General features: G+C 39.8%; 1 protein-coding gene across 10 annotated transcripts; it reads left to right on the forward strand.

Moving 5' to 3' along the window:
• Window positions 1-9,242: 9,242 nt before the first annotated feature.
• LOC148013264 (pentatricopeptide repeat-containing protein At2g33680-like) lies at window positions 9,243-13,861 on the forward strand. Of its 10 annotated transcripts, XR_015688900.1 has the most exons (4): window positions 9,243-10,700; window positions 10,831-10,866; window positions 10,964-11,063; window positions 11,987-13,861. XR_015688900.1 is itself a non-coding variant. In XM_087668239.1 (3 exons), exons 1-3 carry the CDS (start codon window positions 9,273-9,275, stop codon window positions 10,997-10,999), a joined length of 1,500 nt encoding a protein of 499 aa, XP_087524365.1. In that variant the 5' UTR covers window positions 9,243-9,272; the 3' UTR covers window positions 11,000-11,139. The 10 variants fall into 10 exon arrangements, 5 of the variants coding, with proteins under 5 accessions (XP_087524365.1, XP_087524362.1, XP_087524363.1 ...); XR_015688901.1 differs by lacking the exon at window positions 10,831-10,866 and having other exon boundaries at window positions 11,987-13,860; XR_015688897.1 differs by having other exon boundaries at window positions 9,243-10,866; window positions 11,987-13,859.
• Window positions 13,862-16,537: the final 2,676 nt, after the last annotated feature.

The raw sequence follows: 16,537 nt of genomic DNA on the forward strand, positions 1-16,537 counted from the left end.
ATTATGAGGTTGATGCACATACAAGTGCTATTCAATAAAGCAGGTGAGCAATTGCACCCATGAACAAGTATCTTGTCTAACTCTCCATAAAATTAAAATTGCTAAATATTATATCTGCTAGACATAAATACATAAGGTCATTATGGAAAACCTTTGATATATCTTTACATATTCATCTTAAAAAGGCATGCTCACAAGATAGAGTAACACTTAATCATCGATAGAAATGTAAATGATGTTATTAGAAGGTATGCCAAAACTATTTCATCATATACACCATTCCTAGTCCGTGTGTGTGTGTGTGTGTGTGTGTGTGTGTGTGTGTGTGTGTGTGTGTGTGTGTGTGTGTGTGTGTGTGTGTGTGTGTGTGTGTGTGTGTGTGTGTGTGTGTGTGTGTGTGTGTGTGTGTGTGTGTGTGTGTGTGTGTGTGTGTGTGTGTGTGTGTGTGTGTGTGTGTGTGTGTGTGTGTGTGTGTGTGTGTGTGTGTGTGTGTGAAGTATTTAATCTTACTATCAATTGAATTGCCTATTCACAAAGCTTCTCGATAGGAAGTCAAGGTTTCACCCACTAATTTGGCATGATATTTCCCCTAAAATAATATTGGATGCATTAATATGAATGTGAAATGTTGTTGTCCTATCTAGACCTCATGAGATTAGTGTTCTGTTCATAATCTTTTTCAAGGCTTCATAAGCCTTTGGTGCTCCTCAATCCATCAAAAAATGGCCAATAGCTTGTACAAGGGTTTGGCGAGCATATTTTAGCACAAAGAACTAATAATACTTTATGTATTTGGAGAATCACTAAAATACCTTTCCAATTTGGGCCCTGTAAGATTGATGTTGTGCTTATAATCCTTTTCAAGGCTTCATAAGAATTTGGTTCTCCTCAATCCATCCAAAAATGACAAATAGCTTGTACAATGGTTTGGCAATGACTTCATATTTTAGTAGAAAGTATTGATAATACTTTATCTATCCAACGAAGCACTAGATTGCATTTTCTAGTAGCAAGAGATAGTGCTCTTTGTCTATGGAGGTAGAAGAAATCTAATTTTGTGGGCTCTTCTTGCTCTAACGGCACTTTATTCTCCTCGCTAAGAGATTTGATTGAGTTCATTGGTGGAATACTGTTTAGTAGTTTCTAAGGACTATCCCCTATTCTCTAGGATATATGTTTAACCACCATTTGAGTGTCTTCCACCCATCCCCCTTAACCACCATTTGAGTATCTTCCACCCATCCCTTAACCTTTTTCATTATTGCTAATTAGTACTTGGGTTCAAGATAGCCTCCTATCTTGGCAAGCCTTCAAGCTTTAGTTAATGGAGCATAGAGGTACTACCTACACTTTTTGTAAATAAACAAGAGGAGAGAGAGGTGAAGCAACCAAGACAACACACACATAATGGATACTTGAGCAAGACTTGAGCACACAAAGAAGTAGGGCTAAAATCTTCTTCTTCTTTTTCTTTCTTCTTCTTCCACACAAAAGTACTTAGTCTATGACATGATCAAAGATTAATATGAAAGTACTAAAATATATGTACAAACAATCACTAAGTATGAACCCACTAAGAAGATAAGGTGGCATAATAAATGTGGCACAACCAAGAATGAATTACATGGGTGTACTCTAGCTGTAGAATCACTATCATATCCTCCATGTTGGTTACCTAACACACCAATGAGTAAAGTCCTGTAACATCACTAAGGCATGTAGTGGATGCCAGCTCATATGGAGCTCAACATCTCAACACTCCCCCTCAAGCTCAACATGAGCTCATGTCCTCTAAGCATATTCATGAAACGGTGGAGCTTCTTAGCTCCCAATCCTTACTGGAAATATATATAGCCTAATCCTGTGTACTGACATAAACCAAGTCAATATCACGTATTAGAACCCATTCTCCAATGAAATGGTAATGGCCTCTATGTGTTTGGTCTACACATGATACATTGGGTTCTTGGCTAGCTGAATGCTACTAAGGTTATCACAGTAGATGATAACCTTCTTGTCCACCTGCAACTGTTTCCTCATAATCAATACCATGAATCTGTGCATGCCATTTGATAGCCAACCTTGCCTTATAGCAGTCAACTAATCCATCTGACTTATGCTTCAATTTATAAACTCATTTACAGCCAAAGGCTTTCTTGCATTTTGGTAAAGGCACCAAATCCCGTGTTATTTGTCTTAAATTGTAGCCATTTCTTCATCCATAGCATTATTCCAATGCTCATTATCCACCATTGCATCCTCAAAACTAGTGGGCTTTATATCTTACACAACTTTAGCTATGTATGCATTGTGATTAGCAACATAGCTATCATATGTCAATCACCGCCGCATGGACTTTCTAATTCTTGTTGAGCTACATGGACATGGATCACTACTAGGTGCCTTAGCATCTTCCTGTACCTTCCTCACACCAAGTGCCTTAATAGATGGAATCCAAATTCTTCATCTAAGCTTTTCTTGGAACCATTTGAGTCCACATCAACATGAGAGAAACTTGATGATACATTAGTCATAATAGGTGATTCCCCAACTTTCTCCGTGCCTTTCCTTGACACTTGTAATGTACGTGGTGGAGTAGGTTGTGACCATGATTTGCCACTCCAAGGTCTATCAATTGACCCATGCTAGGAGATCCATGTGGCCCTCTCAATGCATGTGACCTATTGACCAATTTTTTGCACATCAACGCTCTTATGCACATCGTCCCAAACTATATCCTACACATTGGTATATGAGCTACTCATTTCATCAAAAACAACATCCTTACTAACTCTCAATTCACATGGAATAGGGTTATTACATCTGTATCCATTTTTCTCAAGATAATATTTCACAAATACATATTTTTCTGCTTTGGGATCCAATTTACTATGCAACTCATTAGGAATATGCACATAAGAAATACATCCAAATACTTTTAAGTGGGATAGATTTGGATATTTGCTTGTATACTTCTCCTTAGGTATCATACCATATAGAGCAGCCATAGGTGTCCTATTCATAGTGTATAGATAAGTGGCAATTGCTTCAACCTAATAGAAGTGAGGTAAATTTCTTTTGATATCAATGCTTGAGCCACCTTTACAATATGCCTATTTTTATGGTTATCAATGCCATTTTGCTGTAGCATGTAGCTTCATGTAAATTGCCTCTGAATACCATTTTTCAGTATGAAATCAAAAAACTCATTGGAAAAGTACTCTCACCCTCCATCTAACCTTAGACATTTGATATGTTACTTTGTCTCCTTCTCAGCTAAAGCTTTAGAGCTTTTAAGAATGCCTCACTTTCCTCATGCATAAAATAAACCCATACTTTTCAAGTGTGATCATCAATGAAAGAGACATAATAATTGTAACCACTCATAGTTGTAGTCTTTGTAGGACCCCAAATATCAAAGTGTATCAATTCAAGTGGCTTATTGCATGCATGCTTTTCATGCAGAAACATATTGACTACTTTGACATTCTGCACATACTTTTTGCATCCCAACAACCTTGAACTTTGGTCAGCCATCCACAATCTCTTTTGATTGCATATTATTTAAACGCTACACATTTACATGACCAATCCACTTATGCTAAATTTCAATGTCAACCACAACTCCTGAGCCTTGCACAAACATAGCAACAACCATTTTAGGTAAACCTACATCAAGGGTAAATAATATACTAGCACGTTTACCTTTTCCAATCAACTTGCAATCATTTCTAGGGTCCTCTACACAGCAACCATTAGATGTGAATCAAACGCACAATCCTATTTCACCATTTGACCAACACAAACTAGGTTCTTTGTTATGTTTGATACATAAAACACATTAGCCAAGTACTATGTTTTACCATCTTGCATATCCAAGGGAACATTTCCAATGTGAGTAATGTGATGGGTTGTATCATCCCCTATCTCCACATAGCTTGGAGACTCTAGACTATGCATCTCTCTAAACCACTCTCCACAAGAAGTCATATGAATAGAGGCATATGAATCTACATACCATATATCATTCTTAGGTGAACTATTAGTAGTCATATGTTCATAAAATGTTGCATGACAAAAAGTTACATCTGTCATAATTAAGTTTGCTAATGAAAGCATAATTTTCTTGTTGCTTTTTCTCATTTCTAATTTTAGCTTTCTTTTTTTTAAATAGTTATTGGAAAGATGACCTTTTTCATCACAATACTAGCATTCCCTATTATCACGAGAATTATGATATTGTCAATTAAAACCTACAACTTACTCTCTTTGGCTCCTCCTTTCTCGAAACTGTCCTCCCCTATTTTGCTATGCACCATAACTTTGTTCACGAACACCACCTTGGCTTGAACCATGACCTCTACCTTTGCTAGTAGAGTAAAACACATGTTCAGATTTGCTCTTACTTTGAGAAGAAAAGGAATCCAAACCAAGGTTCTTCTCCTTAAATATCAACATAGAGGTCAATTTTACAAAGTTAGGGATATCATCCCTTGTATCCATAGATGACTTGAAGCTCTTGTACTCATCTTCAAGTCCATCTAAACATGCTAGCACCACATCATCATCATGAACTACTATAGTAATAGATCCAAGAGCTTCCAAAATACTCTTAATCTTTGATGCATAGTCATTGATGGACATATTCCATATTTTTACTCGATTTAGCTTTCACTTGAGCTACATCTTTCTAGCCATTGTGTTTACCTCAAACAATCTTACCAAATTCTTTTGAGCAATAGCAGGGATTTCAATTTCCTATAATAGCCCAACATACTATCTATGACATTCACAGATACCCAATTCATCACTTTACTCTTTTTTTGCTCCCAATCCTTCTTAGCCTTTATCTATTTTACAACAGCATTTTGTTGAGGGACTTCAGATGCCACTACCATGTATCCTTCAATGTAGTTCCAAATTCCTTGGCCCTTCAAGAAATTGTCATCCTGAACTTGCATTAAGATAATTATTTTTCTCAAGCTTCTCAATGATAATTTTATTAAAATTGTCGAATATTTTGGTAAGATAAGCAATTTTGCACAATTTGCAATCTAAAAGCAAGCCGATACCAGGTGCACTATAATCAAAACATGTAGCCTTTTTCACTACCTACACAACAATAGTAGTTGCAATTAGCAAGCTCTATGCAAATACCCTCTATGCTTGCAACCTATCAAATGACTCAAACTTGATAGATCCAAAATCAATAACCTTTGCATCTATAAATGGCAAACACAGTTGAATATGCAATACACCTAGAAATTGCTTCCGACCAACTTGTAGGACTAGAATGGAAGTCAAAACGACCATAAATTGCAGAAATCATTCTGCTTACTACTCTTAAAGCTCATCAAGTTCCATTACAATCAGAGATTGTAGCCCTGCTAGCCTCTTGAGCCTCCTACAACTATATTCCAAGGCAAATCCACCAACAAGGTGAAAGAGCTTCTTACCTATTGCTTGCTTACTTGCTTTCACGTTTCATTGCCATCACCTCAACCTTCAATTGAGCTCCATGCAACCATGGGATTGCTCTAATACCATGTAAACACACAATGGAAGAGAGAGGTAAAGCAATTAAAAGCACACACACACAATGGAGACTTGAACACATAGAAGTAGGACTAAAATCTTCTTCTTCTTCTTCGTCTTCCGCGCAAGAGAACTTAGTCTACAAATATGATTCAAGACTAATATGAAAGTGCTAGAACATATGTACAAATGGTCACTAAGTGTGAACTTGCTAAGGATAGATGAGGTGGTATAATGAATGTGTCACAACCAAGAGTGAACTACGTGGATGTAGTTGGACTACATGGGTATAGTCCAACTATAGAATTGTTAGCATATTCTCCATGTCAATTACATAATACACCATTGAGTAAAGTCTTGCCACATCACTAAAGCATGTAGTGAATGCCAACTCATGTGGAGAATGACATCTCAACACATTTAACTCAATTGGGGTTGTCGTCTTGCTAACACAATCTCAAGGTTCATACCTTTTCTTTCTCTAGAATCTCTTCTCAAGGATTTTCTTGTTGATGGATATTCTTCCAATAAATAAGGTCTAGGTAGACTCATCCCTTTGAACTTTAGGTAGGCTCATATTGTTGCGCTCAAGAGGGTATTGGATCTCTTTTTATCATCCAAGCTCTAAATAAGTTCACAAGAGTTGATTGTCCAACTTTTATAGTTGAAAATTTGCACGATGGACAATTATCATATAAGTCTTATCATATACTATTGTTTATCTCTATTATCCCTATATTCTCCTTTTTAGGAGATCACAATGAAAAGTGTCTTGGTTGGCCACAATTCTAATAGGAAATCTCTTTCCTTGGTTGTCCCATTCTTCCTCTTCCTTTTATCAATACTATTACAAGTACGGGTTAGTAATTCGTAATGTTGCATCTCCCTCTTCATTATGAGATAGCCATAGACCCCTTGTCCTTGCTTTTCTCTATAGGGTACTCCCTCTATCTACTCACTTAATGTTAGCTTATCACTTTTCTCTATAGGATGCTCCCTCTATCTACACATTTAATGTTGGCCTATCCTTTCTTCTCTCTCTATGCAAGTCATCCATCCTAATGGTTTCTCTTAACACTTTTCTCAGGGTATCTTTGTTCGTACTAGAGCTACTTGGCAACACATCACACACCTACATGTCCTTGAGGTCCTTAACAAATACCATGGCTACAAATTGATCACACTGGGCCACTCTACTATTGGGATTCTCTTATTCATAATGTAGATCTTGGAGACATAGCCTCTTATGGTTCCTTCTAGTTGAGTCACCTTCATCAAGCATGTGAGAAGGCATTTTAGGGTTCTCTAATTCCTTTAAGAGCTCCTCGCACTCTATGGTTTCCTACCTATCACTTAGGTGCTTCCCATCCCACTCTCTTTCCTCTTCGATAAGTAAGCTATTCACTTCATTTTCTACACAGGTTATCTAAAAAGCTCAAACCTCATAAGAGAGTTCATGAACTTACCAAAACCATGGCTCTTGCCATTATAGTCAAGACTATAATTGGGCTCAGTAGTTCATTATCCAATCTTGGACTCCTTTTGATCTCAACTACAATTGTGTCAAAACTTATCCAAAAAAGGCTCAAATCTCCAACAATCACCAAGCCAAGCTCAAGTTTCCAACAACCATCAAGCTCTCGAATCTCCAAGATCTCTTTGCAAGCAAGAAGAGAAGAAGAGACAAGAGGACAAAGTGATCATGCACTCACACACTCAAGCTCCCTCCCTCCCTCCCTCTCACCTCTCAAATGCTAGGGAGAAGCAAAGAGAGAAAAAGAGAATGGAGAACATTAGAAACAAAAATTATGCACACATAAGAACGAGTCTTTCTATTCATTTCACACTTCACATATGTATGGGTTTATTCACTTATTTCTTATTTTCTATCTTTGTGTATTTACAATGCAAAGCACTTAGTCAAGACCTTTGTAGCTTACTTCAAGGCTTCTCACTTTATTGCACAGAGGAGAGTTTAGGGATCGATTTTACAAAAATTTACAAGGAACATAAAAAAATTAAATTATCTTCATTTTACAAGGCACCTCCTTTGTATTATTGTGTTATGCATGTGCCAATCTTTTTACCTTTGTTTTGCATTCTTGTTCCTTGTATTTTGCCTTTTTTCCTTTTTAGTTAGCTCTTTCAAATCTCTCCATTTTTTCTTCAATTTATTTAGTTCCTTTAGCCCCTAGTTTGTTTTCTATTAACAATCATAGGCTTTATCAATGTCCATCTTTTAGAAAATACAACATTAATTAGTTTTCTAAACATGATCAAGGCCCTCCCACAGGGAGCCTTTCTATAATTTTCTAATATCCATGTCAAGATGGGAGGTGAGCCTTTTGGCAAGGGCCTTAAAATAAGGTAGAGGTAAGACAACTAGTCAATCTCCAGTTGGAGAGGAGGCCTTTTGGCAAGGGCCTTAAAATAAGGTAGAGGTAAGACAACTAGTCAATCTCCAGTTAGAGAGGAGGCCTTTCTCTTTCTTCCTGTGGATCAACTTTACAATTCCTTCAATTGATGGACAAAGGTGAGGCATTAAGAGTCATAGATTTGTTCTAGATAGTTAATAAGGGTTGCATAAGGATGTATTGACAAGTCTAATGTTTCACTTGGGAGGCAATCAATGCTAGTGTATTTTCCTTTTAAGGATAAATAAAGTTCCTCAATTCAACTTCAATAAAATCAAAATCCATTGAACTAGCTACTTCTTCAGGAACCACCTTCTTCCTATGTCATGTAATTCTTGCCCAGGCAAAGAGTTTTGCCTTGCCTTGAACGAGGAGAAAAGCTAAAAATGTTAGAGAAATAACCATGGGTAATTTGTAGGTTCTTTTCATCATCCTTAGCATGAGAGCCATCACTTTTCTTGAATAAGGAGACTCTTGTCTACCCCACAATCTTCTAAAATAATTTTGTATATACTCACCACCAGTAATCTCCTATTTCGTGAAAGTAACTTTAGCCTTTCCTAAATCATTGTGGGGGTTGATGTCCCCACCTTCTATTGTTACCTCAAGTTTTGAGATAATTTTATAGGCATCATTACTTATTTCTCTTCTTAGATTTGTCTTTTTGAACTTGACATCTTTTAGAAATTCTTGACATGATTTAACACTCTTAGTACGGGAGCTTTGATTTATGAAGGCTTTTATGGCCTTCTGACTCAATAAGCACAAAGTTGATCATGTCAGACTTGATTGATAGAGTCTACATCTCTCAAAGGCCCTCTTCCAACTTTATCTTAAGGGGCATGAACCCAAGTTACAATTGCTAGCCCAATGGGGACCACATCACAAGAAGCATTTGACATTTTCCCATGGAAGAAAAGGGGGTCTTTTCATTTGTTTTTCCCTATAGTGTTCGAGATCATAAGGTTCTGCAAGGTGAATCATATACCTACCTAAATGTGATTGGGGGCAAGGGACTAGTGATTCCCCCTACAAACTCATTGGCTTTTGCAAGGGGAGGGACAGTATACCTAGCCATGTGTGGTTGGGGATGCCAGTCCCCATGATACAGTCCCTCCCTTGCACAAGCTCATGATGTTGGTGTAATCCACAACCCTAGGGCCAAACAAGTCCTGCTCTTAAATGCACCTAGCCATGTATGCGGCGGTCCCTACGTCGCAGAAGCTCATGATATCGTTGTGATTAAAAATGTGGGAATTATAGTTGAAATTTGTCCAAAATTGCAAAGTGAATGTGAAATCACATGTGGAGGTTGCAAGCAACATGAAACTGTCCAGCAGGACATCTTCAGTAATTGCTGGCAGTTTGAGGGATGTCAAGAAGCTCTGCTCAGATGGGCACCTCCCACAGGCACTCGAGGTGGTGTGCAGGGCCGACCAGCACGGCCTCCCGATCTCCATCGGTATCCTATACCACCTCCTCCGATCATGCATCGACAGGCGAGACATCACAGCAGGCCGCACGGTGCAGGGCCTCATCCACAAACATGGACACGGCTCCAATCCCTTCCTCTGCTCCCACCTCATCAGGATGCTCTCCATGTCTGGCAGCCTCGCCGACGCAGACCAGGCTTTCGGCAGGATCTCGAACCCCGACACCTTCGCCTGGAATGCTATCATCTCTGCCCATGCCGACCTCGGCCGCACTGTGCAGGCCATGGCGCTCTATGGCCGAATGCTCCTACATCGTGTCCAGCCTAGTGAACACATCTTTGTCACTGTCCTGAAAGCGTGCTCCCGGACTGCTGCCCTGTGTGAAGGCATGTTGATCCATGCACACGTCACCGAAAACGGTCACGACTCAAATGCTTATATCGGTAGCATGCTTATCGATATGTACAGCAAATGTGGAAACCTCGATAATGGTTTGGACGTATTCGATAGATTGCCAAGGAAAGATACGGTGGCGTGGGCTACCATGATTGTTGGATATGTCAATCATGGATGTGGGGCAGAGGCTCTTCATCTGTTCACGCAGATGCATCAAAAGGGCATTGAATCAGATAGTTTTATGCATGTTAGCATTCTAAAAGCGTGCTCTCATTTAAGAAATTTAGATCAGGGGAAGGTCATTCATAGTCACATTCTGATGTATGGCACTGAGTCAGATGGCTTCATTGGTAGCATTCTGATTGATATGTATAATGCATGCGGATGCCTGCAAGATTCTCGCTGTGTGTTTAATAAATTGGCAATCATAGATGTGGTGACATGGAGTGCCATGATTGCAGGATATGCATTGCACGGTCCCGGTGAAGAAGCACTATGTCTTTTTTGGCGAATGGGACTGGGTGGCATTGATCCAAACAATGTCACATTTGTAAGCCTCTTGAAGGCATGTTGTAACATCGGTGCTTTGATATGTGGCAAGCTTATCCACTCTTATATTATTGAAAGTGGTTGTGAGTCAAATGTGCAGGTAGGAAGCACACTGATTGACATGTATGCTAAGTGTGGGGCCTTACATGATGCACAAACATTATTCAACAATCTGGATGAGCGAAGTGCAGTAACATGGAATTCAATCATTGCAGGATATGCTGAGTATGGTGATTATGGGATGATGATGCAATCTTTGAAGAGCATGCAAGAAGGTGGTTGGAAGCCAACCATTGTGACCTTTGTGAATCTTCTTTCTGCCTGCAGTCATTTGGGGTTGGGAAATGAAGCCGCTTGCCATTTCAAGTCATTGGTAAAGAACCTAGAAATTTCTCCCATTATCGAGCACTATAATTGTATGGTTGACCTTTTTGGTCGACTAGGATGCTTGAAGGAGGCTGAAGACATTTTAAAGACATTGCCACTTGAATCTAATTGTGTAGGTTGGTCATCTTTGCTCAGTCACTGCAAAAGACATGGTAATATTGAACTAGGAAAGGAGTGCTTCAATCATCTAGTTACTTTGAACACTCAGTATACATCTGGTTACGTGCTCATGAATGATATTTTTTCCAGTGCTGGTATGTGGGAAGAGGCAAACAGTCTCTATGAACTGAAGGAGTGCACTTATGCATGGAAGAAACCTGGAAAAGCCTTCATTGAGGTTGAAAACAAGGTATGCAATTTTGTTGTGGGAGATGAAACACATTCTCAATGGGATGCCATCAGTCTGAAGCTGGAGAAATTAGATGTGAACGTTAAAGCGCATGGATACATTCCATTTGTAGATCGTGCTATGCAACCCTTCTGTAGTAATGCAAGTAACACTGATCTGTGTTTGAATATCTTGTCATGAAGGCATCTCTTGGAACACAAATAAGAACATAAATATCTACGTATTCAAGAATTATCTGTTTTGTTGCAAAAAAGCAGAGGATTGGCCTAGTGGACTGCATGATCCTTGTAAAGAGTCTCCAAGTCCTTTGGCAGATGGGGCTAGCTGGGATTGGACCAAGCAATGTTACAATTGTAGGCCTTGTAAAGGTCTATTCTAAATTGGTGTCCTGTTATAAAGCAAGCTTAGTGCTAGGCCAGCAGTCTTCACGCCTGCTGTGACGCTGTCCCTTTTGTTCCTCTCTCTCTAGCTCATCATAGCTTGGCCTGTTTACACTCCCCTCTCTTCTTCCTCCCCTTGTCTTGCCTACCATCTCGCACGCTTGTCTCCTCCCACTGTGCTAGGCCAGCAGTCTTCACGCCTGCTGCAATGCTGTCCCTTTTGTGTAGCCCACTCCTTCCTCCCATATCCCTCCTCTGGCCTGAAGGGGCCCAGCTTGGAACAGGGAGCTAAGACAGGTGCAGTCTCCTTTACATTATTACAGTTCTGCAAGCTAGGGGTCTGATGGTTGCCATAAAAGTTTAGAAAGTGGTGTTCAGAAACATGCCAAAGTAACTAACATTTGTGGCAGTTTTTAGCTCATGGGTATGGCCTCCTTTACATTATTGCAGTTCTGCAAGCTAGGGGTCTGATGGTTGCCACAAAAGTTTAAAAATTTGTGTCCAGAAATATGCCAAGTAACTAACATTTGTTGCGGTTTTCAGCTCACGGATGAGATCCTGGGATGGTAAAGTCAATCAAGAATAATCAGTGGTGCTGAGGAAGAATTTATTACTGCCAAGCAAGGTATAGCTGCTGGAATCATTCTGAGTATTAGACGAAAATCACCAACAAGCAACATTGTGCTATATTTGGGTTGGTGGTTTACTAGAAGGATGCCATGAAGTAGATGTAGTTGGACCCACAGAGGTTGAAACAGAGGAGCACAGTTCTGAGGCAGAACAAATGCAAAGATATATCTCTCATGATCAAATTCAAAAAGGTTGTGATTGCTATGCTCGAGCTAATGTGCTGTTGCTGCTTTCCACTGATTGGTCTGCTAGTGGTTTGAATGCTGCTGTCTACTACATTGCACATCAGAGTGGACATCTATTTTTTGGAGTAGCTGTGCTGTTGTGCATTTCTCTTGATGCTGGTGCAACTGATGTTGAGCAACCAGAGCCATTAGATGCATTAACCTTTGATTGTGCTGCACTAATTTTAATTTTGTCTCCATTACAGCCCCAAAAGGCTTTATTTGTATTATTTGGCACATGGTGGGACAAATGCTCCAAAATCCCCTTTAAATAGGGCATGTGTGGGCATTCACAAAAACAACCATTCATTCTCCACTGATCATTTTTCAGTCTCTCTTCTCCCCAACTAGCTGGCACCTTCCACTACTGTCACTGCTGTGTTTGGGTTCACCAAGAGCTGCCAGAGGGTGACCAGCTTGCCATGACCTGTTCCAGAGGATTTCCAGCTGATTGCAACCTCATCGACCACCAGTTGGCTGATGTATGCTGCCAACCAGCCTGTTTTGAGGCTCCTACAGCAGTCACCCTGCTCTCAGCTACCAATTCTAGGCAGCAGATGGGCCATCCTACTGCCTATGGTGTTCAGCATCTGCTTCAGATCTGTGTTTGCTATCCAGGAGGTCTTGGAGGGCTGACAGACTTGTTGCTGTTCGTAGACAGCCACTTAGCTCGCTGGACATCGTCTACAGCAGTCCCCTACTACTCAACATTCTGTGTTTTGCTGTTTTGAGGCTCCAGCCTACTGTGATCTTCGTGTCTCTGGTTGGCCGCTCAGCAGTCACCTTGATATCAGTCATCATTCTGGAGAGATTTCAACATGCTCTTCCTCACCAGCAGCCTTTTGCTCCCCATGCTGTTGTCCATTATCCAGTGTGTTCTTTGACATCCTTTTGCTTGGAGGACTGTGTTTCACTGCCACCACGGAGCATTCCTTCACCGGTGCAGCCAACTAGTTATCTTAATGGTGTCATCAACCCGTCTGTTCACCTCAATACCGGTCCTAGAGACACTGCCACCTTGAGGCTTTCTTTCACTTCATTGTATCAACATTCAACACAATTCATTGAGCAGCCTCTTCCTCACCAGCAGCCTTTTGCTCCCCATGCTGTTGTCCATTATCCAGTGTGTTCTTTGACATCCTTTTGCTTGGAGGACTGTGTTTCACTGCCACCACGGAGCATTCCTTCACCGGTGTAGCCAACTAGTTATCTTAATGGTGTCATCAACCCGTCTGTTCACCTCAAAACCGGTCCTAGAGACACTGCCACCTTGACCTTTCTTTCACTTCATTGTATCAACATTCAACACAATTCATTGAGCATTATCCATTATTTCATTCTTTTGTGTTTTAGAGCTTTGTGTCATTGTATTTGTCATACACATTGTGTTCCTCTCTGCAAAACCTACCATTTCTCATCACGATATGAGAGGAGTGCTTGGAGAGCTAAAGATTCTCTTCATCAGTGAAGGTGGGTAAAGGTTGCAGCCTTGCACGAGTGGCAACACTCTTAGATTCCAGATTCTTCTGCAATTTTGCTGTGTTACGAGGGAGGTTCCATTATCTTCTCACCGACTCTCCCATTGTAAGTTTAACACATTGGTACTATGGCTTCTCCAAAGGCAAAACACAGATGATTGGGTCAATTTACCAAAGACTATTGTCATCAACCTTTGTTCCCTATGCCATTGGAGTATATGTATCTACGCTTAGGCTCTCCTTGTGCTAGCTTCTTGTTTTGGGTGATAGAGTTTATTCTCCATTGGCTATTAGAGTTCAATGCCCAAGGCCATAAGACGCATACCTCATGGGGAATAAGCCCTCTTTAGATTGCCATAACGAGCTACAATGGTTTTCCACCTCCTTTGGAATCCAATGGCTTCAATAACCCTTAGCTCTACAATCTGCTCCATTGAGAGACAAAGGTGATTGGATATTGTCTTTTTGGCAACGCACTATTGCATATGGCTCCAAGGATGATGACTTCGATGAGGGCATTGAAGAGATCATCCATGATACTCCTCCCTCACTTTCTGAGTGGATCCATGGTATCCCTCCTTCCCATCCGTCTTCTACTCAATCTTTGGGAGATGTCTAGTCTTTGTTCCATTGTGCCTTAGATACCATCTTTAGTACTATTGGCGGTCATTTCTTTGTTGTCCGATACATTGGAGGCCATGGTTCATGAGTTTTTAGACTTTCCATCTCCCTCAAAGAGGGATTCAAAGGGAGTTCCTCCACCTCTTCCTCCTCCTCCTCTAATGTAAGAAGTAGTTACTTTTACTACTCTTAGCATTCATTAGGGGACTACAATGTGCCCCCTCCCAATCGTTGCTATCCATGCACGTGGGCCAAGGCTATGTTCTTTGTACATTTTCGACGTTGACACCCAAGATGTGCAAGTTCTATCTAGGTTGAACCTTTGCATCTTGTGGGTGGAGATGGGGATAACATCCTCTATCTCGAGGCCTAGATTCAAGCATGCCTTCACACTCTTACCAACATGGATATGGAGCTACTACATTCTCTCGAGTTGAGTTTTCAACACCATTAGAGCACCTTATCTATAGTTCTTAACCTTGTCATCAACTATCTATGCCTTATAATTGTCCATAGTTGGGGATCCCATTCTGTTCATATTTGCTATACGCTTAAAAGTTGTACATAGGTGGAGAGTATCTCTCACTCCTCTTGGGGTTATCCTTTTGGGTCTAAGAGGGATATTGAGCAACCAAAGTCATTAGATGTGTTAATATCTAATTTTTGTGCATTAATTTCTAATTTTGATCTCCAATAACAATCCCAAAAAGGCCTTATTTGTATTGTTTGACATTTATTGCATATAATAGGACAAATGTTCCAAAATCCCCTTTCAATGGGGCATGTGTATGCATTCTTAGAAATAACCATTAATTCTCCACTAATCATTCTCAATCTCCTCCCCAACCAGATGGTGCCTTCTTCTATTGTTTCCATAGTATGTTTGGCTTCAATAAGAGCCACTAGAGGCTAACTAGCCTACCATGACCTTTTCCAGAAGATTTCTAGCTTATGGGGATCTCACCGACCACCGATTTGTTGATTTATCTACCACCTAGCCTATTTTTGGAGGTTCTTATAGTTGTCATATTGTTCCAACTATTTGATCTAGTTAGTACATATGTTGCCCTATTGCCTATTTGCTACAGTTTTGCATTTGGTACCCAAGACATCTTCAAGGGTTGGCTAACCTATGTTTTTAGTTCCTGATGCCTACTATGGCAAGAGAAGGATCACTCCATAGAAGACTATCATTATGGACCTTTGCTCCCTATGCCACCATAGTATGTGTTTACCCCATGTACTCCTTATATTGTTCCATTCTATATTTTATGACTAAAAGGCTATTACATGATCCCATCTTTGCATTTTCTCCTCCAATTGGGTACTTAGTAGTAGCCGCCTTAATAACAACCATCATTATGGAGAGATTTTAGCATGTTTTTCATCACTGACAACTCCTCTGCTCTTATCCTTCATTATCTTGTGTCTTCTTCAACACTTGTGTTGCACCCCACTTGCTTCACAAGTATTGCCACCTAATCATTTAGGACAATCTTCAATGGATGGTATATTTCTTTTTTGGCTTTATTGTATTATCAATTTGTTTAATCAACCAAATGCATGACACATCACCCAAACTATTTATTATAGTTTTCGATCTAAACTCAATTATTCTTGTATGTTTTGTGCAATGCATGTGAAAGTGATTAAATTAGTGAAAGTTTGTTGAATGTTGTTTTAGCAACATTTATGGCTCAACCAATTTTGGGTTTCTTGATAAGACTAATGTTAAGAAATCATGAGCAAGGACACAATTAAATATTGAACTATGTATATGATTGTTTATCCCCAAGATATCTCATAGGGGAAAGACTGTCAAATGAGATGGACTCGCATATTCAATAAGATATAATGTTGTATAGAGCTAAGGAAGAATCATAAAAAGTGCAAGGCAAAGAAATCCACAATATGTCATAACCGCCCATAGATTTGTATTGATTGTAAGACAAATAGGTTTTGGAGAGAAAAAAAACACTTCTTCAAAGTTGTAGTGCAATTGAGGCTAAATTAGCTTTCTCATCTATTAGTCTTTAATCACTTATTGTGTCAAGATGGCCAAAATGTTGAAGTAGAATCGTCCCAAGCATTCAATGAAACTAAATTTGATTCTCATATTGATTTGGTGCAAATGTAGTTGT

This window comes from Lygodium microphyllum, chromosome 26 (assembly GCF_053477565.2).
Source record: "Lygodium microphyllum isolate KBCC chromosome 26, Lygodium_microphyllum_v1.1.10, whole genome shotgun sequence".
Classification (NCBI taxonomy): Eukaryota; Viridiplantae; Streptophyta; class Polypodiopsida; order Schizaeales; family Lygodiaceae; genus Lygodium; species Lygodium microphyllum.

Coding starts and splice junctions, on each gene's coding strand:
- LOC148013264 (XM_087668236.1), top strand. CDS start 9,273: ATGAAACTGTCCAGCAGGACATCTTCAGTAATTGCTGGCAGTTTGAGG. Junction 11,064..11,986: donor TCATTGAGGTTGAAAACAAG/GTATGCAATTTT, acceptor TGCGGTTTTCAG/CTCACGGATGAGATCCTGGG.